Raw genomic sequence first — 24,287 nt, 5'->3', positions numbered from 1 at the left:
TCAGCATGGATATATATATATGCATATATATATATATATATATACCATTTCAGCATTAGTGTCAGTAATAAAGTAAAACTTAGAAGATAAACCTTTGTGGGTTACTTGGCTGACTCAATTAGGAAGAGTATGTGATTCTTAATCTTGGGGTTGTGAGTTTTACTAAGATTACTAAGAAAAGATAAATGAATTTAAAAAAGATACACCTTTGTGATTATCAGTTATTGTTTAGATATGTAAGTGTAAAGTTGAATTATACAATAAACGTTTATAAAAGAGCCATACTCTACTGTCTGTTCTCCCCATTAACTCAATATTAATCATTTGGTAAAGAGAGGTAGTTATGTCTGTTTCATTTAGAAACTGTGCTTTTGAGACATAACTCTTAACTTTCCTATAAATAAACTTTAAGAAAAGCAGGAGAAACATTTAAAAGCAAATATAATTCAGCAAGCATTTATTAACTAATTTGCTTTTTGAAATATATTGTATAGATCCTGTGCATATACATTAAAGAGAAAGTTCTATGAGGTACAGGTTTATGAGAAAAGATGGTGGGCTGACTGTGGTAAGTTCAGGGATGTGAACATAGGCATAGGAGAGTCAGTGGAAAGAGAGCAGTTGAGGTAGTGATGAGAAGGGAGAGAGAGGGGAAGATTTTGGTCAAACATTGAAGATTACTAACATTTATGGGGTTCAAAGAGAGAGACATGGTTTTATTAAGTAAATTAATTAAAATAAAAGTATAGGATATGGTATCTTTCAGAACTCACATTTATTTCACTGACATATAGTGAACATGTTTTAGTTTTCTGAAATATAAACCTATCTGATTTCATATCTGAAACTTTCATGGAATGTCTAGGAAATTCTGGGTTGCTGTGACTGTTTCTTTAGGTATATCTGGGTAGAATATAAAGTAATTAAAAAAAAAATCTTGAGGGTCTAGCTCATTTGTAAAAATATTTCCCATTGGTTGTCACACACTTAAATTTGCTCTTGGGCAGCCTGAACTGCATTCCACAACAGTATCCTATTCCTTGAGCTCCTGGACAAGAATTTACATTGTAACACTGAGAAGCTCCACAGGATCAAATGCACTTTATAGTTAATGAATCAGAAACCTTTGATATTTACTGTTTTATATAGATCTGATGCTTTTTCCTTTTGCTTTGAAACACATAGTCATCTCTATGTCTACAAATGTATTCTTTTCTGATTTTCTTTCTTCTTTTAACGTTTTTGGATTTATATGTAGCATTCGTTTTCCTCTAAAAATGTATAACCCTCCTTGTCTTTTTTAATGTTAATACCTTTTTATTTGTCTCATTTTGCACTCCTTCCCCTTGTGTAGAATGCTGTGTCTGGTATTTAGTTCATATCCATTCATGATTGTTTTTCATTAATCCTTTCAAGTCTTCTATTTCGCTATTTTACATTTGGTTTAAATTAATTTTGTAGTATAGCAGAGATATTTTTTCTTTGGAGACATATATATATGTATATATTTGTGTATCTTTGGAGAGGGGTTTGTGTGTGTGTGTACCCACACACATACATATGTATCTCTGAAGATAATATATATATTTCAATTCCATCAGTAGAACTGGAAAAAATCAAGTGGAAGGTTAAACAAGATCTGTTTTTGAGAAATGTTTCCTAGCTGTCCCTAAAATACCCATTCCTCCAGGATATTAAAGGGAAGTTTAAAAGTCTAGGACTTAAATAGTTAGGACAATAAAATGAGCTACTGATTATACAGATAATAATATCGAGAAAAGTCATTATGCCTTTCTAAAATATGTGTTAAAATACATTATACAATGTCATTTTATTTTCAGTTTTGTTTGTAAAATTTCCTAAATAGTAAGAATATTTTATAGTGTTTGTTTATCAAAATCATCAATAAGCCTTCTCTGTTGTAGTGATAATCCTATATGTAAAGTTATCTCCTGGTCTTCTGTTTGTTTCTCCTTTTACTTGCTGTTAATATGTTTTACGATCTAACTCATCTGATTATTATGAAAGCTGAATGTGTGTTTTCATGATAAAAATTCTTAAAATCTACCTGAACTTGCTATATAAATGCTATTTCTCTATTAGTTCTTTCTCAATTCCTCAGAAATACTTTTAAAAAAAAAAAAGTAGGCTTTTATTCTTTCATTACTTATACTGACTCTTTCAGTATGTGCATGCAAAATTGGAATCTCTGACTCAGGTATTCTGACCTGTAAACCAAATCTTGCTTTTCCAAAATAATGGAACTATTATAATCCTATGTACTATTGCTGTATTTGGGTTATATTCTTTGGGAAAAAACTGGCAAATACATAATTCTTGCCAACAGGGTCTTTGTGTATTTTCAGGATTTGCATTTTTTTATAAGACAAATTATGTCAATGTTAGTTATTTTTATTTTAACAGCATTGGGGACATCATAGATCACTATCGAAAAGAACAAATTGTTGAAGGGTATTATCTTAAGGAACCTGTACCAATGCAGGTCAGTGTTGTTTTTCTTTTTGCAGTAATAAGCATTTTATTTTAAAATGCATTTTTGGTGTTATGTTTTATGCACACAGTCATGCATTTAAAATTGGATAAAATTTAAAACTGCCATTACTCAGATTCTTTCAGAAAGTACATTGTAAGAGAATCACTTAGTTTTTATTTCTGTTGATTCTAGCCTTTGTGGCTTTTTGAGAATAGAAGCAGTGGTGGGACAGAAGCCATGTTACATGGGGTCAAGGAATGAATGAGTTTGTTGGAGGCAAAAGTGGAGACCACAAGGATAAATCACAGCTGGGCTTACCTAGGTGAGCTTGGTAAATAAAATGAAAATTAATTCTAGAAGAAGATAGGGTTGAGAGGGGTTTAAACTTTTTATTTCATGGTTTATTTGGCTATAGATTTATGGTGAGAGAGTTTTGTGCGTGTCTGCATACTCTGTGTAAAGCCACTAGTGATGATGAGAATGAGATGTGGTAGTGGCAGTACCTGATGTACAATTTCCTAGGCTAAATCCACAGTATAAGAAGGAAGATTGGTCTTAACAAAAGGGCCTGTTCAGTATTAGCTGCTTAATGCATAGGGTGATTGTTTAGTCTGTGTATTCCTTAGACTTTCTGAAGAGTGGTGGGCAAAGATTTTAGCAGATGTAGGAACAGGTATTTCAAAAAAGTGATTAGGAATTGTCTATGTGGAAAATGGAGGTATTGATACTTCAGGGACATAAAGGTTTTTTGGGGGTACCCAACTAAACTTCCAGTGACTGATAGTGTCTCTAGCGTCTCAGTTTTCCCTCCTAACATGTTAGTTCCAGAGGGTTGTCCCTGCTAGTCATTGAAGTTGCTGTGGTGGGGGATCATTTTTCTGATGCTTAATATCAATTCAAGAATCATCATCATCTTGTCACACTATGGTAGCTTCATTTCCTCATACTTTTCTGGTAGACTGTAAGGTCCATGAGAGCCAGGGGTGTTGTGTTATATTCCCAGTGTCTAGAGTAGCATCAGTGTTACTGAATGGATAACTGTTTGCTCTCCAGTAGGAAGCACCCCCTTCATCCCCTCTGTATTATCACTAATGTGTCTTAGTATCATTGTGCTTGTTGTTATCTCCATGTCCACCCCTTCCTCTAGGACTGTCGAAACACTGCTAGTTTTAAGATCCATCTCAAGTTTTACTTTCTCCTTGTTGACACCTTCCAAATAACGGTAGTCAGCCCTGATGTCCTGCTTTGGCAGTTTGGGCAGACAGTGTCAGTTCACTGCTCTGCTGACTGCATATTAAAATGAATTTAAAAAAGTTGTTTTGCTTTTGTTATCACAGTTTATTTTCTAGAAGCACTACTCAGGGTCTTTTTATTAGGGATCAGATGTGCCTTTACCTCCAGATGAAGATTGTGCCACTGTGTCTCACGGCTGTATCCTAAATTCTAATTCACACTGGTTGTTAGAGTTAATGATGGTTTTAATTTGTTTCAGAAGTCTACAGATTCTGTCTAAAAATTAAGTCCTATGTTTTCCCATCTTGGATTTGGGCTTAGAATTTTTTAATTTAAAAATTTTTAGAAAAGTTTATTTTTTAGAATAAAAACTTATTTAGCACAATAAATAAGTAGTATTTGACCTTTAGTAAACTTTTGTACTTCAGTTATAAGGTTGTTTTAAGAATTACTTCAACTATAGTCTGCTGCACTCTTGTGTTGTGGTTTCATAAGTCAACAAACCCCAAATTGTTGTCATTTGTAAAAGTGTCAATTAGTGCCTTGGATACTTCAGAAATAACTGATGCCAATTACAAAGCAATTCGATTGCTACATAAAAACCATTAAATGCTATTTGAAGTCTCTTAATTTGAGCCTGGAGTTAAAAGTAGGTTACTGTAGAAGTTTGGGAATCAGAATACTTACCTATCCTTCCCAGCAGGCTTCTATTACAGAACAGAAAGTGTAATAATAACCTTTATTAATGAAAAACTGATTAGCTCACTCCCCCTGAGGTGACTCTGCCTACCCCCACTCAGAGTAAGATGATGGAATAGAAAGAACAGTTTTTGGTAGGTTTGCTTACTTTCTGGAGCTAACACTTCTCAAGACAGATGTTAGAAGAGAAGGAGCCTTTTGAGCCAATGCAGCCCACAATTAAATGAGCAACATTTTTTTTTTTTTTTTTGCACTATGATTTAGACACTGTTCTTATTAATTTATTTAGTTTTTCAACAACGTGTTGAACTACTGTACAATAGGGAAATAACAACTTAGGGCATTGAGTCTTCCTTGACTCTTCTTTCTCTCCTATGCTTTGTATCCATACTGTCAGGTACATTATGCTGACTCTGCTTTCCAAATCTAACACATAACCACCGTTAGAATCTGACTTTGTCTCCGTATTTCCTCTTTTGCCCCTTAACACGGCACAACAGTCAGGGGGATCCATTTAAAATGCGAGTAAGATCATTTCACTCCTCTGTTTAATACTCACTTGCATATGTTTTATATTTCATTTGGAGTGAAAGCCAAAGTTCTTAGAGTGGCTTCTCAGACTATAGATGTCATCTCATTAGTCCTTTGAACTTCTTACTACAATCCTCTCTCTCATTTGTCTCCAGTCATACTGGCCTCCCTGCTATTTTTTAAAATATGCCAGATTCTTTTCTGCTTTAGGATCTTTGCTTTAGTTGTTCACTCTGCCCAAAATGATTTTTTTTTTTTTCCAATATCCTCTTGCCTCACTCATTCTCTTATTTCTTTCAGGTTTTGTTCAGAAATTAGCTTCACAATGAGATTTACCCATACACCTTATTTAATACTGGTACTTGCCCTACCCTGTAAAGCGCTTAACCATTTATTAACATACAGTATGATTTATATATTGTTTATTTCTTTCCCTCATTTCTTTGAGGATAATCTTTGAGGAATCTTTGATTTGTTTGCTGATGTATTTCAAGAACTAGAACAGACCCTGACACTAAACTAACATTTATTGAATTAAATGTATGGAAACATTTAAGACTTCTCTGGAACTGTGTAGATTTCAGCCTTTTCTTCTGTCATCCAGTGATTTACTGGAGTTTGGAAAGCAAAGTTCTGTCCTTGGCCATAATTTCTTCTAATATATTAGAATCTTTCAGAAGTTGTAGATGAGTATATCAGCCTCTACCTAATATAATTTAGAAAAGTGCTATGGAGATCATCCTGAAATCAGATATTTAAATCCAAATAATAGTTATGTCTTAATGCACACACTACAAATATGCCCATTCTGTAGCCAAGACTAAATATTATCATTACTGAAATAAAAGACTGAAAAGTACACATCCATATAACTGGGAAGGTAGTCATCACAGTTTATCATCTGGGTCCAGTGTATCCTTTTAAAATTTTTCTTTTTAAGTCATTTTATGAATAATTCTTAGAAGTGGGAGTAAAGATATAGTCCAAAAAAAGTTAATAGAAAGTTTAATACTAGGAATTTAAATATAGCAAACTGAAAATTTTTTTCCATATTTCCTTTGTTATAAAGGCTTAAAATAGGCAGCTGTTAATCCACTCTCAGGCAGGGACTTGGAACATATCCATCTTATTAAATCCTAATTCCAGATTTCAGATACATCTCTAATTAATTTTTGCTTTATAATTACTCAGGTTATTCTTCCCACACTTTCACAGTCAGAATCCAATACTGATTCCAGATGTAATTATCTCTTACTGGATTTTAGTTTATGATTCTTTTTTGTTCATGTACTTGAATCATCCATCAAATAGAATACTTCTGAAAACTTGTATGGTTTATATAAATTTTGTTGGGAGAGTATAGTCTTCTTCACTCCATAAGGGTAATATATTTTTCTGTTTAGATTTTTAAACATCAATTACAGTGATAAATATGGTAAATTTTAAAATTTCTACATTATGTTTCCTTCCAGCAACCTTTGGATACAAAGTACCTTTTGGCCACTACAAATCATCTTAAATAAATCTTGGTGCACAAACATAAAAATTTAAAAGAACCGTTATTTCTTTTTAGCAAAACAAGACAGTCTAGATTCTTGTCACAAAATATTGCATGAAGACATCCTTCCTACTAAATGACTGACTAGATAGAAACACCCCATATCCCTCCCCCCACGTAGAAATCTATCATTTACTCAGTGTTTCTTGAGTTTGAGAAAGTTTAAGGATACTGCATTAGAAGAATTAAAGTCTGAGATTTTTGCTTATCAGAAATCAATTTTATCATCACAGTAGATCCCAAAATGCCACTACCTCTTTGCATTCGTATTTTGATTCTTTTAATAATTGTCAAACATCTTCCTATGTCAATTTTTTCTCTTTGCTGTTAGCAGAACATTGAAAGTTCTGGGCTGTGTTCAATGAAGGCTACTGAAAAGTTAACACAGATGGTAGATGGGCTTTTATACTTTTGAAAGATGCTGCAATACTTGGCAGCATAGTAAAAAAAAAAAAAAACAACAAAGGGTGATGCAATAGAGATGGTTTATTTCACTCTTGCATCATCCTTTAAGTTAACAGTTGGCAAACTTTTCTGTAAAGGACCAGATAATAAATATTTTAGGTTTTGCAGGCGATTCAGTCTCCATCTCACCTGTTGAACTCTGCCTTTGTTGTATAAAAGCAACTGTAGACAAAAGGAATGAGTGTGGGTGTGTTTTGATAAAACTTTATGTCCAACATCAGGCAGTGGGCTGGGTTTGGCGCATATGCCATGGTTTGCCAACCCTTCTTGCTCTTTAGTATACTTGAAAAGTAATTGTTGAATAATGATGAAATGATTTCTAGGATGATGAAATAGAATGTTTTAAGATACAGGAAAAATATGATTTACGAAAATCTCGTATCTTAGATTTATAAAAGGATCAGAAAGACCCATGAAGTCTTTAAAAAATCATTCATTAAGTATTAATCCTTGTAAATAGTAAGAACTGCTCAAAAAAGAAACTAAGAAACTGAAATTAAGTCTAGTGGATCCCGTTGATAATATTGGTGATTGATTTATTTTGGAAAGATCATTATAAAGACACTCTTCTCTTTATAGTCTCCCTGACGTCAGAAATCTTTTTGTTACTTAGGAGGGTTTAGCAGTTAAGACACATGCATCCATTCCTACAAGTCACAGTTATGTAAAACCATGTATTAAGAACGGTAGATTATATAGGAAGGTGAGATTATGGGGTACAACACTCAAGAACCTCATCAGTAACACATAAAGATAACCTAATAAAACGTAGTATAGTTTTTATATGTGATAACTGGTTAAGAAATGTTTAACCAGAACAATAAATATGGTACTTTACCTTGAAAAAGACCTGAAGCTTACTTGTGGAAGAGGCTACCACCAGAAGGGTTGTGATTATTATAAAGTGGTAGAAGGAGGATTATTTGAAATCAGATGGCGTTCTATCACCAGGTGTAGATGAATGAGTGTGGCATAGAATGCTTGGTGAATTGAGAGCTGTAAGGTATTGGAGGTATGTTTTCTGTATTCCCATGCATCTCATTTTAGCTGGGCATAGCTTTGTGCATTCATCTAGTCCTCCTCACAGATACAATTTTGCATAAGCAACCAGGTTTTTGTTTTATGCTTAAGTTGGCTCCCAGTTTATCAGTTCTCTTGGGACAAATTCATGTTTTCAGTGTTACTTGCTGTAACACAATATTGTATTTTTGAGACTTTATTTGGAAAACAAAGGATCTCTTAATGTTGTTACATTTTTAGAATTTTAGTCTTAAAAACTTCTTTTAAATGTCATAGAAAGACAATCAGCCTGTTTTTTTTAAATTGGTAATTTAGTAGATTTTATTTGATTTCTATCAAGAATTCATGAAATAATTTTAATATTTTTAAAAATTCAGGATCAAGAACAAGTACTCAATGATACAGTCGATGGCAAGGAAATCTATAATACAATTCGTCGAAAAACAAAGGATGCCTTTTATAAAAATATTGTTAAAAAAGGTTATCTTTTAAAAAAAGGTAAGTATTAACTTTAAAGATTCAATTTTAGTATTTTACCATTAATATTTAATAGACACATTATAAATATTGGCATAAAAGTTCCCACTGATTTATTTAATAAATTTTGATATGAATTATTAATAACTGACCCTTGGTTAAAGCTTTTATAAGCATCATTCAAAATCTGGAGTCTACGATAAAGAAGATGTATACACACACACACACACACACACACACACACAGTGCAATACTACTCAGCCATCAAAAAATGAAATACTGCCATTTGCAATGACATGGATGGAACCTAGAGGGTATTATGCTAAGTGAAGTAAGTCAATCAGAGAAAGACAATTATCATATGATCTCATTCATGTGGAATTTAAGAAGCAAAACAGGATTATAGAGGAAGAGAGGAAAAAATTAAACAAGATAAAATCGGAGGGAGACAAATTATAAGACTCTTAATCCTAGATAGCAAACTGAGGGTTGTTGGAGGGTAGGGGGCGCTTAGGGGGATGGAATAACTGGGTGATGTAATGAGCACAGGGTATTATATGAGACTGATGAATCACTGACCTCTACTTCTGATACTAATAATACAGTATATGTTAATTAATTGAATTTAAATTAAAAAATCTAGAGTCTAGGTATATCAAGTCCACATTTCCAAGCAGAGTTTCATGAAACAAACTTATATATTTTCAAGTGTGTCTTTCATTCTTGAGGTCAATTCCAGTGCAAGATATTTGATTCTTTGCCCCCTCTCTACCCCACACTTCATTATTATTTTTCTTCTTAAAGAGAGACTTCTGATGACACTGGTCACATTCATTGTTTTGATATTTCTGTTTTATATATTTGCCTCATTTTAACATTCAGAAATGTAGGGGATTGGTTATTAGGATGTGGAGTAGAAGAGTATTTTCATATGATTAGAGAAGAATTACTCCAAAGCAAGAATTTTAAAGATTTTTATCATAATGAAACTTTCAAAGATATAGTTAAGGTACCATTGTCATTTACTCTGTGATTCATTAAAACAAGCAGTATAGCATAAGGCATTTTTCTACAGATAAATTTAGGTATTTTGTCATTTTGTAAGGATAGATGTGTGGTTGAAGCTTTGGAATAAAAATGGATATACGATTTTTATTTTCAGCAATAATTTTTATGATTTTAATATATATGGCTTCATAGTTTATCATTTGGCTTACAGAAAACATTTTTTTTTAAACAGGCAAAGGAAAACGGTGGAAAAATTTATATTTTATCTTAGAAGGCAGTGATGCCCAACTTATTTATTTTGAAAGTGAAAAACGAGCTACAAAACCAAAAGGATTAATAGATCTCAGTGTATGTTCTGTCTATGTTGTTCATGATAGTCTCTTTGGCAGGTAAGAAATTAATTTCCTATTTCTTTTTGGAATTGCTTTAATCGTAAAATAGTGGATATGTTCATCATTTTTTGAAGCATAACCAGTGGATTTTCAGAGTCCTAAAATCATCTGAAAAGGTCTGATTTACTTTCTAGGGTAATTTCTGTCTTCCTTTTTTATTTTAGACTAACCTGTGCATGAAATTCCACTCTTGTATTACATAGAAATCTTTGGAATGACATCTCCTGTAGTAAAACATGGCTTGTGTAAGGCATGTTTCCTCCCTGCGCCTAGCACCAGTCTTTTGAGTAACTCAGTGTGAGTCTTGTCCTCTCCCATTTTATCCCATTCTCTTTTAACTCATTGCATCTGTTAGTACTGAGTACACTCAGTTGTATTACTAACTTGATAATAAGCATGTTCGTAAAAAAATTGACATTAAGAAATAATTCTAATATAAAAACAATTGCTTCAGTAGGGAAAAGGAGAGTATTTCAGATTTGGAGTTGAAGCATTTTTTCTTAAATTAATTTCAAAGTTTTTTAAAAAATAAATATCAATGTATAAGCTAAAAGTGAATCCTGACCATCACAAAGCACATGCAACTCTTGATTACTTCTAATTTTTTGATCAGGAACAATGGCCTGTCTTTACCTTTCACTATCAGTATTATTAATAATCCATTCTAGAGTCTTTTTTAGACAAACTTATTTTTATTACATATTATTTTTAATAAAGACAATTAAAAACACGGTTTTTTACAACTTTTTCTGTTGTAGGATGGCATTTCTACTAAGCAAGTCTAGCTTTATCCTGTTTAAGTTCAGAAAACTTCACAAGTAGCTGTAGAACATACAATCTTGTCGTTTCTTTTCTCCAGACATCATATTAGTGTTATTTATAATTTTAATAGACTTTTTAAAATGGTCTTCTCTGTGGGAGCGGGAAATGGATGTTGAGGAGACAACTGCATTATTCACCACCAAACATGGTTTATTTGTACTATGAACAGCTACAAAAGGGAAGAGATTTGGGGGGAAATAAGTAATAAGAAATTGGTGGTTCTTAAGCTGAGTTTTGGAAGATAGGGATTCATTCATCTAGATAGATCAAAGCTTTCCCAACCAATGTGTCACAAATAGGTTATAGGTGTCCCTTGAGATATTGGTAGTTGTAAAAAATGTTACTGTAATAAAAATACTAAATGTTTTAAATTTCAGAATTTCATTATTATAAAATATATAATGGAGTTCCTCAAAAAATAATAACTTAAATATTTTTTAGATGTTTAGATATTTTAGATATTTAGATATTTTTTTCATTGTTACTTCTTTGATTGGCTTTAATGTATAGATACTTATTTTACCACCAGGGGCAATTAGATGATTATAAAGCTGGAAAGTCATTAAAATCACAAGATAAAAACAGTAGGCTTAATTTAAAAAATTCAACGTATTAGGCCACTTAAGAAATGATTGGGATAACTAAATCCAGTAAATCTTCTCTTCCTCAGCCTAAATATTTTGCATATAAGTTGAATGAATCAGTGGTACCAAGCACATTGTGTTGGCACCATATCCCTAAAGAACTGTAAGTTTTAAGTAAAAGTCCCTCTGTCCACATAGCTTCCCCTCCCAACCCCCTCCTTTCCATAGATCTGTTCCTACACTATCAAAGTATACTTGGGAAGCTTGTTTGGAGACCTTGGAATTAATAGCTAAAGCTAAAGCCAAAATGCTTCACGCAGAGTTGGAGAATTTGTTTGTTGAAACAGTCTGTATGGACATTGCTAATTGTATGTTTGAAGCCAAAAAGCAAAAGAAATAGAAGAAATATGATTTTCAAATAGTATTAGATTGTGTTCAGATATTATTATCAGTAAACGCATTGGTGAATCAAATGATAGGCTGTATACAGATCCAGAGATTACATTTTCACTGTACACCGATAAATCTGCAAACATTAGAGAAATACTTGGAGGTAAATTGTTGGCCATCCAAAGAAGTACCAAAAGAAATTATAAAATATGAAGTATTCAAAACAGTAAATTAATCCTTTGAAACAAAGAAGATGTTGTAGAAATAGTATTTAAGTTCATGATCAATGATGACACTTCATGAGAGGAACATTTAAAGGTTTTTACATCAAAAATTCATTCTGGAAAATAAGCAATACAGAAAGACTCTTACATGTAAAAGTCTGTTTGTAGACCAGAATTCCACATTGAATATTATAAAATGAGTCTAATAAAATCCAGGCTGCTTCAGCTACACATGTTTTCACTTTCATGGGAAGAAGTGGGATCAGAATACCACTGAGCTATTTGATTCCAGAGTCCATAAGCTGTCCAAAAGGAGACTTCTGCTGACGTCTACAAGATCTACAAGAAAAAAAAACTTCTTGGCAAATGATTTCCACATCACAGATTAGTTGAAGAATAGGTAAACTTCCTCAGATTTAGAAATACAACATAAAAATATATTAATGTGCTCTGATAGTTTATGGATTCAAAGCAGAAATTCAACTTTGGAAAAATGAAGGTAAAAAATGATTGATTCCCTAGTGATACTTAAAATTTGAATAACAAGAATCTTAGAATCATTTAGACTAATAAAAGCTACATCTGTGTAAAAGTGGTTGGGGAAAAACTGTAAATTATTTTTGACATACTTTCTATGAACAGATGTGAGCGGACTGAAAACCAGTTTGCAGTATCAAAAAAAAAAAAAAAGAAAATGATGGCTAGAGTTAAAGAACAGGTCTTTTAGTGCAATTTAAAGAGCGAATTATTTCTGTTATGGTTACTATCAAGAAAGGAGTTTTAAGGAAGCAGAAAAGCAGTAAATACACATTTATCATTTGCTACAGGATCACAGCTTGCTTCTTGTGCAGAGTTTCTTGTTGAAGGTGGCTTTTAAGAATTTGACATTGAATTTAATGATACCAAGTCTAAACTGGGTGTTACAAATGATATGTTCACAGGAATTATGGTACAAGTCTTTTATTTTAAAGAACTGAGTTTTTTTCCCAAAGTCTGCCAGTATACCATCACCAGCTCTTTTTTTGAGGGCCTTTACTAGGAAAGAGATGGGAAGTACCAAGAAAGAGTGGATCCCAAGAAAAACAGCATCAGCAAAATATATTTCAAGGACGTGAACAGATACCTCTACCAGATAGTAGGACTAATGAAAAATTGACATCAAATTATGTAACACAGAATGCAAATATCATGTACGAAAAGGGAAATTGTGGATGAATGCAGTTACCTTTTTCTTTGACACAAATGACTGGCGCTGGACATTTTATGCTTTGTGTCTGCATAGAACCCAATACGCTGCCTGACCTGCATTTGAGTGAAATGTAATGTGAAAGGTAACAGCTCCTTGCAACACAGGTTAAATGACAGCATGCTTACTCAGGCCACGGCGAGGGAATGTTTAGGTAGCACTGCTCATTGGCCTGTTTTCCCGAACTGTTTTAGCTGCAGAGCTGTGCAAGTTTTCCAGATTATTTTCAATACTAAGAAGTCACTAAGCACACCATTTCTTTACATTAAACTTATGACTTTTAATATTGCTTTAGTTTAAATATAATCATTTAAGAAGCACAGGTTGAAAGACATTTCAGTGAAAGAGTTACCGTAGTGAATATTTATGTGGGAATGTTTACACCTTTTTGTGCGCTGAATCTTTCATTGTGGCAATATTTATTTATCTTCATTTAGGTATGATGTTTTCACTGGATATTAGATGTTTAGGTTGACAGTTATTTTCTTTCAGTGTTTTAATTAAGGATTGTTTTCTGCCTTCCAACTTTTTCTTTTATGATTCTCTTTTAGAGATAATACATCTTTTTTTTTCTCTTTAGGTATACTGTATTTCATCTTTCTCTGGTTGAGGTTTTTCTTTAAATTTTTAGCAGTTTAACAGAAATGTGCCTACTGTAAATTTTCTTTAGATAAAACTTTATCCTAATATTTGTAGAACTACTTCAGTTCAATACCTGATGTCTTTTGTGAGTTTTAGGAAAGCCTTGGTAACCCTGTCTTTACACACTTCTTTTGCCACATTCTCTTTCATCTTCTGAGATTCACATTACAGGGTATATCTTTTTTAAAGATTCAATTAATTTATTTAGATAGTATGTGTGTGCACAAGCACAAGTAGGGGCGGAGTGAGAGGGGGAGAATCTCCGCCAGACTCCCCACTGAGCAGGGCTTGATATCAAGACCTGAGCCAAAATCAAGAGTCTCGCGCTTCACTGACGGAGCCCCGCAGCTGCCCTAGCATATTCCATCTTTTACTGTGTCCCATGTATCTATGATATAGTTTTCTATGTTTTTCATAATTTTTTCCTTTATGTGCCTTAGGCTGGATATTCTTATTTGTCTTCCAGTTCACCAATATGCTCTCTGCAGCTAAATGCATTTCTTGAGGTCTTAATTTTATTACATTTTTCAATTTGGAGTTTCCATTTGATTCTTTTATAGATGTAGTTAGCTGACAAAATTCTCTATTTTATTACCTATTTTATGAAACCTTCTAATTACCATTATTTGAAAGGTGCCCTTATTTTGAAGGCATGTGTAGGAGTCTCAGATGAAAGCCTTCCTTTTTAAAGGTCCTAAAGTCATTTGTCTTTCTTGGCAATATGAAACTGCTGAACGTGCTAGTTAGTTTTTGAGCCTCTTAGGGGCTCCTTCCTTCTGCTTAGTTTCTCAACTTTTTGCCCCGCGCATTTTAGGAATTGGCAGACACCTTGAAAGGAAAAGCTGTGGAGAAGTTCGGGCTCACTGTGATCTTGGCCTCTTGAGTCTGAGCTGCTTTGGTGGTTCTCCAGTGATTTTGAACAGTTGCTTTTTGTTTTATTTGTATTTTATGGAGTCAGGAATGCCAGTGTGATTCAAGCACTTTCAGAAGCTGAAGTATTCAGTTTGTACCTGTATTATTTTATAGCATTTTCAAAGCATGAAAGAATGGTTTTAAAAATAAAGGTTAAACTTGTACTCTGGGTATTTTGCCATGGTCTTCTAATACTGAAGTAAAAGATACAATCTTTGGTTAGTGCAAGAAATAGGAATAACATTTATTGAATTTTGAGTTTCAAAAACATGAAGGCCCTTAATAAACATTTCATGATCATTTTCAAGTCTTGTTGGAAAGATAAAAAACATATCTTCAAAAAAGATATAAACTACTATCTGATGTGGTACCTAATGTGGAATGAATTCTAGTATGGTGCATACTATTGGAGGACAAAGGACAAAAACTAATGTGTGCTGTATACCACTGTTGGGTTCTTTAATCACCAGAACAAGCATATGTGTGAGCAGGTGATGTTTCCATTTTAAAAGACGAGGAAAAATCGTCAGTTGTAAAGAAAAAAAAAAAGTTTCCAGAAAGTCGCCCATAGTCCACTGAGAGATAACCACTAAGAACATTTTTGGTCTAAGAACATGTCTTTTTTCCAGCACATATAAATGTAAAATATATATTATTCTGAAGTAAGGAGTTTAGTAACATTTAATTTTAAGAAAGTGTTTTAGATGAGCTATGTGCAATTCTAGCATAAAACATTTTTAAACTTTGAAGGGTAAAATTTCAGTGGTGCCGACAAAAAGTTTTTTAAAATGTATGCAGCTGACATTTTCTTTTCATTAATGATCTGGACAGTGGAATATTGGTTCTCTAAATTAAGAATTATGTCAATTGACCTATATAATTATATGTTGTGACTTCTTTTAAAAGTTGGTGTCATTTGATGCTTTTTGTTAAGCTTCCTAATAACTGTTCTGTTTATATTTTAAAGGCCAAACTGTTTTCAGATAGTGGTTCAGCACTTTAGTGAAGAACATTACATTTTTTACTTTGCAGGAGAAACTCCAGAACAAGCAGAGGTAAGTTAATTGTTTTCTCAATTACTGCAAACCTTTATTTAGCCAATGTTTTCTTTTTAACTAGGAAACTTCTGCATTTATGATAAGTAATAAAAAGGAAGACTGAAAATCTAATCATCTTATTATTTCAAGGAATGAGAACTTTGATGTGTAAATTTTTTTTTTTAAAGAAATGCAGAAAAACTCAGTGAAGGGTTATTAGAAATGAAAACTCCATTTTAAATTGGCCTTTAAATACTTTGTCATGTTGAGGCCAACTCAAAGTGTTCATTTAAAGTCCTTTCTGCAGAAAGGTTATAGATATTCTCAGTACAATAGAAAGGTAAGGCAGTTAGTTTTTCTAAGAAGCAGTGTTATTCTTCACTGGTTGAACTCCAGGTCTAAAAATAGAAGTTCAGTCATCAAAAATAAAAAGTATTTTAGAAAAAAAAAAAAAAAAAGTATTTTAGGAATTTTCTATTTTCTCTAAGTCTGCATATGATGTCTTACTTTTAGCACTAGGCATTGATCCATGTGCAATGCCCTTATAACTTTTATTAAATTTTAAGCATCACTGTGATGAGAGAATGTTTTAAAAATACTTGGATTTCTTCGAACCATAATATTTCAGGGGTGGTATTTATTGGTATTTTGTACAAATATATTTTTTTGTTTGTACTCTATGGAAAGAATCTGAAGGTGGTTAAGAGGTCAAAGAAAACTTTATTGTAAATAGAAGATAATTTGAAAACTCTGGATATGGAGCAGTAGCTCTTAGAACTGGATCTTGGCTTGGGTCCTTGATTCATAAATTATGAAAATGTCTTAGAGTCCAGAATAAACTTGATGAATGAGCCACATTATTTTATGGTTCACAACTGAATGTCCTGTTTGAAATCTTTGCAAAATATTTCAAATAAACACTATAAACATATAACACAGAAAACCTTGTTTTGTGGGTATTATCCCTAATATTTAGATGCAAAAAGTAGAGTTGAAAATATTTCAGTAACAGATACATATTTTTTTTAAATGCTGGAAATTGAGTTAGTCAAGAAATTTAACCTTTGGTATCCTATGCTCCAATTATTTCACCAGGTTCCCTCTTTCTCAATAAAGATGTGTTATATACTTCGATAACATTTCAGTATAAGAAGAACATTTTCTTACTGTATTTATACGTAAACTATTTTACATATTTTTTATTTCCATATACCACTTAAAGTCCAAAAATACTACCTGTATTTCCAGTCTCTGTTACTTTGGTGGCCTATGGGATCTTTGGTTACTCTCTTCTATTTCCAAAAGCTATAGTAATTGATTAGGGCGTAATTTGTTCTGTAAAGATGTCCTCTAAACATTCAGAGTTCAGACTGAAATAGTCAGCAAGGTAAGGATATAACTGAGTAAAGCAGCAGTGCAGAGCTTTGTGGAAGTAAGTAAGCCAAAGTGAAATGTTTAGATTTATTTTTGATAAGCCTAAGATTGTTTTCTCCTTTCTCCAGACCACTAGATAAACATTTAAAAATACAGCTTCAATTTAATGTGAAAATTAGCATGAAATTTTTTTCGAACCTCATGTTATATTTGTAAAGCTTACAAATTAACCCAGATCCCCTTACACATTTCTACCTATATCATCATGGTCCAAGGTAAGATTAGAATGCTAGTCATCAAGTCAGTCATCACATGATCAGTTGGTTTTTCAGTCAGCCCTCCTTTCACAATACAAAACTGCTTAATAACTTGACGTGAATTATATTTTTTGTCTAATGGTCACTCATGGCATACTTAACATTAATTTAGGGATTCAACAGAAATATAATTTTAGGGATGATTATACTTGTTTTGATCATTGTTTTATGGGGCCACAAATATATTGAAGTGCAGCATACTCTGAGTATAGAAATAGCAGTCTGGAGCAGGAAAGAATTCCTGAATTTGGGGGAAAAAAAACCCTGGTTATTGAAAACTGAATAAACTATTGTATAGTGTATTTTTTTGAAATGCTGTTATTTTTTGTAGGACTGGATGAAAGGTCTGCAGGCATTTTGCAATTTACGGAAAAGTAGTCCAGGGACATCTAATAAACGCCTGCGTCAGGTGAAACTTAATTTTCTTTGATTTCATGTTGTGGTTCTCTAAATTAAGAATTATGTCAATTGACCTATATAATTATATGTTGTGACGCTTTATTACTTTACTCTTTACTTCTATCAGAACTGTTTTGGGTAACCTTTCAGACACTTCTGAGTTCTTAAGAGAGGTTTATCTTTTCAGGCATCTTAAAGACATGCTTTTACTTGGTTCAGTAACAGGAGAAATATTTATGAAAAAATATTCTTTATATACCTGCTGGGTACTTTAGTCCATAATGCTATCTTTTGAATACATACCAAAGATTTTTTTTTTCCTTCTACTTGAAATAACAATACCAAACCAACAGCCAGAAACCATTCTGTTGGGCACCTTCATTAGTTTTTTATTGAAAATTTATTTTGGCCTATTTCAAAAAAGTACAATTAAGGTAATTATTGAAAAGATCATCTGACTTTATTATTCCAAATAAATTTTTTTGTTTTTCACTTTATAGTAATTGCCTTTGAAGTCTGTTATGTAACTTAGGTAGTGTCCTATCTTTGAACTTTAACATGTCGTACATGTTCAATTTATAGAGAGTTAATAAGCTAGACTTTCTAGGTGTGTAAAGTCAACTCTATACCCTCCATATCTTTGCTCCCCCCCCCCCCCCCCGTATTGTTATCTTTGGATAGTTGGAAAAAGTTATTTTACTATTCTTTAAGTTTGGAGCAACATTTTGTACAGTATTATTGACCAAAGTGATTCTTGTTGTATTCGTGGAAATTTCCAGTAAGCTTTGTGAATTTAGTACAATGTTCTATTGCAAGTCAATAAATGGTTAATATTTAGATGATTATATTTCCTGTAACCAAAAGTCTGACCCTTTCCCTAAGGACAGTTAATTTTACACATAATTATTATGTGTTCTCAAATCATATTTTAACATTTTGTAAGCCATGAAAAATCAGTTTTTGCAGATTGTGTCTTGTGTGAGACTTCAGCTATGAAGTTACCATTTTTAGCTATAATAGAATAAAAATTAATACAATAAAATCATAGCTAACGTGCCTTGAGCCCTTCTGCAGGCACTTTGCTATGTATTTCCATGTATTACCTCTAATCTTTAAAACAGCTTGCAATGTGGACTTTATTCTAATTTTGTATCTGAGGAGGTGAGGTCCAGAGAGGCTGACTTGTCCTGCGCCATGCGAGTAGTATGTGCTAAGGGGGAAAGAGACCCTCATGCTAGAAAGTGAATGATCTCTAAGTTTTGGCATCATAGCTGATGAATAACTGAGCTTCTTTGGATTTGTATCTTTATCTGTAAATGAGAGGCATAATCCGTGTTGTGAAAGTATTTTCTGGCTGTGGAAGGTGTATAGATAAATCTTCCAGATGAGGATTTTGATTTGGGGATGACAGTTGTTTACTTTCATTAATAAAAAAAATCCTCCTCTATTTCATTTTCTTTTTTTCTTTTTTTTTTTTTAGTAAAAAAGGTGCATTTCATTAAATTCCTACAAGAATATTATTGGAGGAATAACTTAAAAAGAAAATCTGCACTTCAAAAAATAATTTAAATGCTTGAATGTTACATTATATCACATAAAGAGGAAAATATAATTACAGGTCATAATGTCTGAAGAAAGGGGAAAAATCCGTTTTGGTATTTTTTAAATAATTGCTTTTGAAACATAACTCATAATTCTTGAAATCTGGGATAACAATTTTTATGTTTTTTTTTTTAGGTCAGCAGTCTTGTTTTACACATTGAAGAAGCCCATAAACTCCCTGTAAAACATTTTACTAATCCATATTGTAACATCTACCTGAATAGTGTCCAGGTAGCAAAAACTCATGCAAGGGAAGGGCAAAACCCTGTATGGTCAGAAGAGTTTGTCTTTGAGTAAGTCTCATTTATCATTACATTAAATCTTCTTCTTTTACCCTATTGCATTTTCTCTCTCTCTCTCTCTTTTTTGGGTGTCTGTCTCTGAACTATCAGAATAAGGTACCAAGTCCAGGCATTTTAATAGTACTTACATTTTTTTCCCCTGCTTTTATTAGCAAAGTGCTATATCCTTGGTTTTTCACCTAGTTCCTAATAGGAATTAGTGTTACTGACAAGTTCAAAAACATATACTAACACACATACAAAATGTTTATAATGGTCAAAGATAGGAGGAAAAGTATCATTTGCTTGTCTGCATTCCTGTATTTCAAATAATATGTTTGGAATCTAGTTTTAAATTTAGCATTTCAAATTGTTTAGTAGCAGAAATAAGGGACTTATTTGATACTAGAAATAAAAGAATTAGAATTTGAGGCCAGAATATTTTAATTCTTTTTCTCTCTTCTAGTGATCTTCCTCCTGACATCAACAGATTTGAGATAACTCTTAGTAATAAAACAAAGAAAAGCAAAGATCCTGATATCTGTAAGTTGATGCAGAAATTTCTTTCTGAAGTAAAAACGTTACAAACTTTTTTTCATAATGAAATGTAGTCTAAAGTGAAACTTTTAAAAAGTGCAAATACTACAGTTTGACATAGTTTCTTTTCGTACTCCTAAGAATTTTGATTGAGAAAAAGTTTCTCTAATAAGAAAGAAAAGGTGAAAATGGCTAACCTGTACATACTGTAAATGTCAGCCCTTGCTACTGAACTCTCTTTCCTTCGGTCCCCAGAGGACAGGGGAGCAAGAGAACAGGAAGAGTGGCTGTCCTTCTGTGGTGCTTCCAGGATCCCTTCTTTCTACTTTTTTACATTTTTCCTGTTTTCATAGACTGTTACCTAAGTGGTTAAAAGCCCTCTATTAACATGTTTTCTTTAAATTAGTCTATGATTGTATTCATTTCTGGTGAACCTTATTGATTCTTGTTTTCAGTTGGCACATCTTCTCCCACCCAGCCTGTTGCTGAAATAGGTGGCAGTGGGATTTAGATCGCATCAGCGTGAGTTAGGTTAATACCTTCTTAAAAGTCAGGCTTAGGGAAAGAATGATACGCATTAACAGATCAAAGCCTGAATTTTCCTCTACAAAGTATTTATTCTTTCGTTTCTGTACTACTTAAATGCTTAACATTTTCTAGTGGTTCCCCATTACTTTTAAGAAAATCCAAACCCATAGTAAGCACAGAGGAAAGGCCCTTCCTGTTCCACTCTTCCCCCCTGTTGCTCTCCTAAGTGTATCTTTGGTATATTCTTTATAGACAGACCAGCCTTCTTAGCGCTCGTAAGTTATCCACGGATTGTAAAAGTGCCCACCATACCTTCAATTTGGACCGTACGCTGTTTCTCTGCCTTTGTACTTAGCTACACCTCCACATCCTGTTACATGTCGACTTAAGGGTTACCTGTTTGGAATGAATTTTTCCATGGGCTGAATTATATATTATTTCTCTGTACTTTGGTAGCATTAACCATTGTTAACAGCACTTACCACACTGTACCAGGATTGAGTCCTTGCCTTACTGTGACCTCCATGCAAGTCAGAGACCATGTCTGTATCTTGCCTACCATAGTCCAGTACAAAATAGGCATTGAGTAGATGAATGAAGCAGGCATCAAGTATTGAATTTATGTTACTACTGAAAACTCCTTTAAAGCATTTAACACCATAGAGAAGACAAAATGTCAGGAAAATTTACTGGTATGACAAATTACAGTGTCCTCTTTTTAGACAAGTAATCATTTGATGTTTTTCTATCAAAGTATTTATGCGCTGCCAGTTGAGCCGGTTACAGAAAGGACATGCCACAGATGAATGGTTTTTGCTTAGCTCCCATATACCATTAAAAGGTATTGAACCAGGATCCCTGCGTGTCCGAGCACGATACTCTATGGAAAAAATCATGCCAGAAGAAGAGTACAGCGAATTTAAAGAGGTATTAAGTTATTTACCGGTCTGATTATTTTTGATGGAATTAACAAATATTTAACATTTAAACACAAGATCCATTAAGTTAAACATAGTTAATGTTGTAGCTTAGTGCATGGTGGGAGGCATAGAAAGTTGAAAAGTCTTGCGGGAGTATGATACTGGTCTTAAGAGACTATAAATGTGTAGGCTGTAAAATTGTTTTTAATAAATATATTCAATAGAACATATTTCTAAATAGAAGAACATAATTCCTGTGAATCTCACTGAGAATGTTTAATGCCGTGTACTTTGAACAATCTTTCTCGGTGTCCTTTTTAGCTTGTACTGCAAAAGGAGCTTCATGTCGTCTATGCTTTATCACATGTATGTGGACAGGACCGAACACTACTGGCTAGCATCCTGCTAAGGATTTTTCTTCATGAAAAGCTCGAATCATTGTTGTTATGTACACTAAATGACAGAGAAATAAGCATGGAAGGTAAAGCACAGATGTTTTAGTGTGATACTTTAAAACAAAATCATCTTGCAAAATACGTTGTTATTCTGTCTTTCCTTCATTAAAAATTAAAGTTGGGATGTCAGTTCTGATCCTTGTGCTGGCTAACATTTGGCGGTTTCTGTCCTAGTAAATTATTCCATCAGAAGTCAAAAGAAAGTGACTTCTTACCCCTATCAGTGGCTCAGGGTGCTTGATTATTAAGCATAGTTTGGTGTGCCTACCAATACTCTCTTGTTTATATTTTACTTGCTAATTCAGTGCTCAAAAGTTAGGTGGCAGCTGAATTTTATTTCTAGCTTCTAAGTGGCCTGGACACACAGTGCTTTGTGACAGCTTACAAATTTGTCACAATCCCTTTCTAGCTAGCACTTTGGCTCAGTAACAGTGCTTGCTTCTAGGTTCCCCAATAAACTAGAAAATATAAAAGACATAAGATTTGTCAGGAAAGATAAAGTGATGGTTCAGATGTTACACTGAGATTGTCTTTTTTGGGCAATATTTCTGTGTTTTACATAATTAATAGCCATTTTTTTAAGGTAATAATTTGTACTAGGATTTTGTGGGTCTTTTTTCCCCCCATTTTTTGCATTTAAAAAAAATTGGAAGTGTTATTGACATGCAATATCCTATTAGTTTCAGTTATACATCATAGTGCGCTTTGGTATTTTTATACATTACCAAGTGACCCTCATGATAAGTCTAATTATTCATACTACTATGTTCTTATTCGGAAATTAACCCAGAACTTCCAAAGCGAGGGCTCTGGATAACAAAGCTGAATTCTGATCTTATTTTTGTCACTCAGTGGCTCTTTGGTCCTAACAAGTCGTGTAACCATTCTAGGCCTTTGGTTTTTCTTATGAATATGGCAGTGTCAACACCTTTTCCTGTTGATCTAATGAAGTAATACAGTCCTTTGAAGAGTTAAATTTATAGAAATAATAGAATATCATTATAATCCATACTTCAGTGCTGCTGCAAATAAGCATACTTAAATGGCTATGTTTGGGAAAAAAAAAGAATTCATTTAATTTCTAATCTTGTCCACATTAGTACAATCCTTTATATAAATAATCTTTTAATATAAATATTTATGTAGATGAAGCCACTACTCTATTTCGAGCCACAACACTTGCAAGCACCTTGATGGAGCAGTATATGAAAGCCACTGCTACACAATTTGTTCATCATGCTTTGAAAGACTCTATATTAAAGATAATGGAAAGCAAGCAGTCTTGCGAGGTACGGATTTCATATTTTAAGTATTTCAGCAAAGAGCATATTTTAATAGGTGATGCTTTATAGCTAATTACATTTTAAGGAAAATATATTAGCTTTCTAAAATTATTCATCAGAGCATTTACACATTTTGTAATACATTTAGAAAAATGTTAGACAAAACAGACTTTTTAAAAAAAGATGTACTTTGAGATTAAAAACCTCAAATTGTACCAGAAATTAATCAAATTACTTTCTCATTTATCCTACTGTACAAAGTATATGGTGCTTTCAGAAAGTGTACATGACATAAATTGGGAGTTTTGCTAGAGACTTTTGTTGTATAACTAGTTACTAAGGTCTATGAAGCACTTCCTAATAACAGCCAGGGGTGTCCTTGAAGGTTTTGGGGGTAAAGAAGTAGGACATAATCCATTCAAAAGCAGATAAAAACATTCTTTTAGGATTACTAAGGCTTCAGTGTAAATTCATAATGAACCATGAAGAGATAGAGTGGAATCTCACAGGACTCTTGTCTCATTTTATTTTGAAGCTAATTAGAGCAACTACAGAAGGAAGATACTAGATGCATTTTTTAAAGATCTGATAGAAGCTTATTAATAAAACAAGGAATTGCTTTTGATAATGTACATTGGGAGCTGTCAGAGGCTAATTTTGCACTAAGTTGTCAATTTTTACTAATTAACTTAAAGGGAAGAAATTGAGGATTTAGTGTTGAAAACTTGGGGTAATGCCATAGTTGGCCTACTGAAATGAAGGAAGTCTGCAGAGTCTCTGGCTGAATTCTTAGATTCAGGCTAGGGAATTCAGACTTACGTAGATGAATCTACTCCACTGATTCTAGATCAGAAGTC

General features: G+C 33.1%; 1 protein-coding gene across 1 annotated transcript in view; it reads left to right on the top strand.

Moving 5' to 3' along the window:
• The window catches only part of RASA1 (RAS p21 protein activator 1), a 109,286-nt gene that overhangs the window by 74,187 nt on the left and 10,812 nt on the right, over positions 1-24,287 (top strand). Inside the window, exons 9-18 of the mRNA XM_072736858.1 lie at positions 2,425-2,503; positions 8,378-8,498; positions 9,718-9,874; positions 15,665-15,752; positions 17,757-17,834; positions 19,562-19,719; positions 20,174-20,250; positions 21,527-21,699; positions 22,014-22,173; positions 23,294-23,436. Of these exons, the coding sequence (XP_072592959.1) occupies positions 2,425-2,503; positions 8,378-8,498; positions 9,718-9,874; positions 15,665-15,752; positions 17,757-17,834; positions 19,562-19,719; positions 20,174-20,250; positions 21,527-21,699; positions 22,014-22,173; positions 23,294-23,436 (1,234 nt within the window). The remainder of the gene's footprint in view (positions 1-2,424; positions 2,504-8,377; positions 8,499-9,717; positions 9,875-15,664; positions 15,753-17,756; positions 17,835-19,561; positions 19,720-20,173; positions 20,251-21,526; positions 21,700-22,013; positions 22,174-23,293; positions 23,437-24,287) is intronic.

Source organism: Vulpes vulpes, chromosome 14, assembly GCF_048418805.1.
Source record: "Vulpes vulpes isolate BD-2025 chromosome 14, VulVul3, whole genome shotgun sequence".
Taxonomy (NCBI): domain Eukaryota; kingdom Metazoa; phylum Chordata; class Mammalia; order Carnivora; family Canidae; genus Vulpes; species Vulpes vulpes.
Note: the sequence above shows the minus strand (reverse complement) of the source record. Positions and strands in the feature narration are given on the sequence as shown.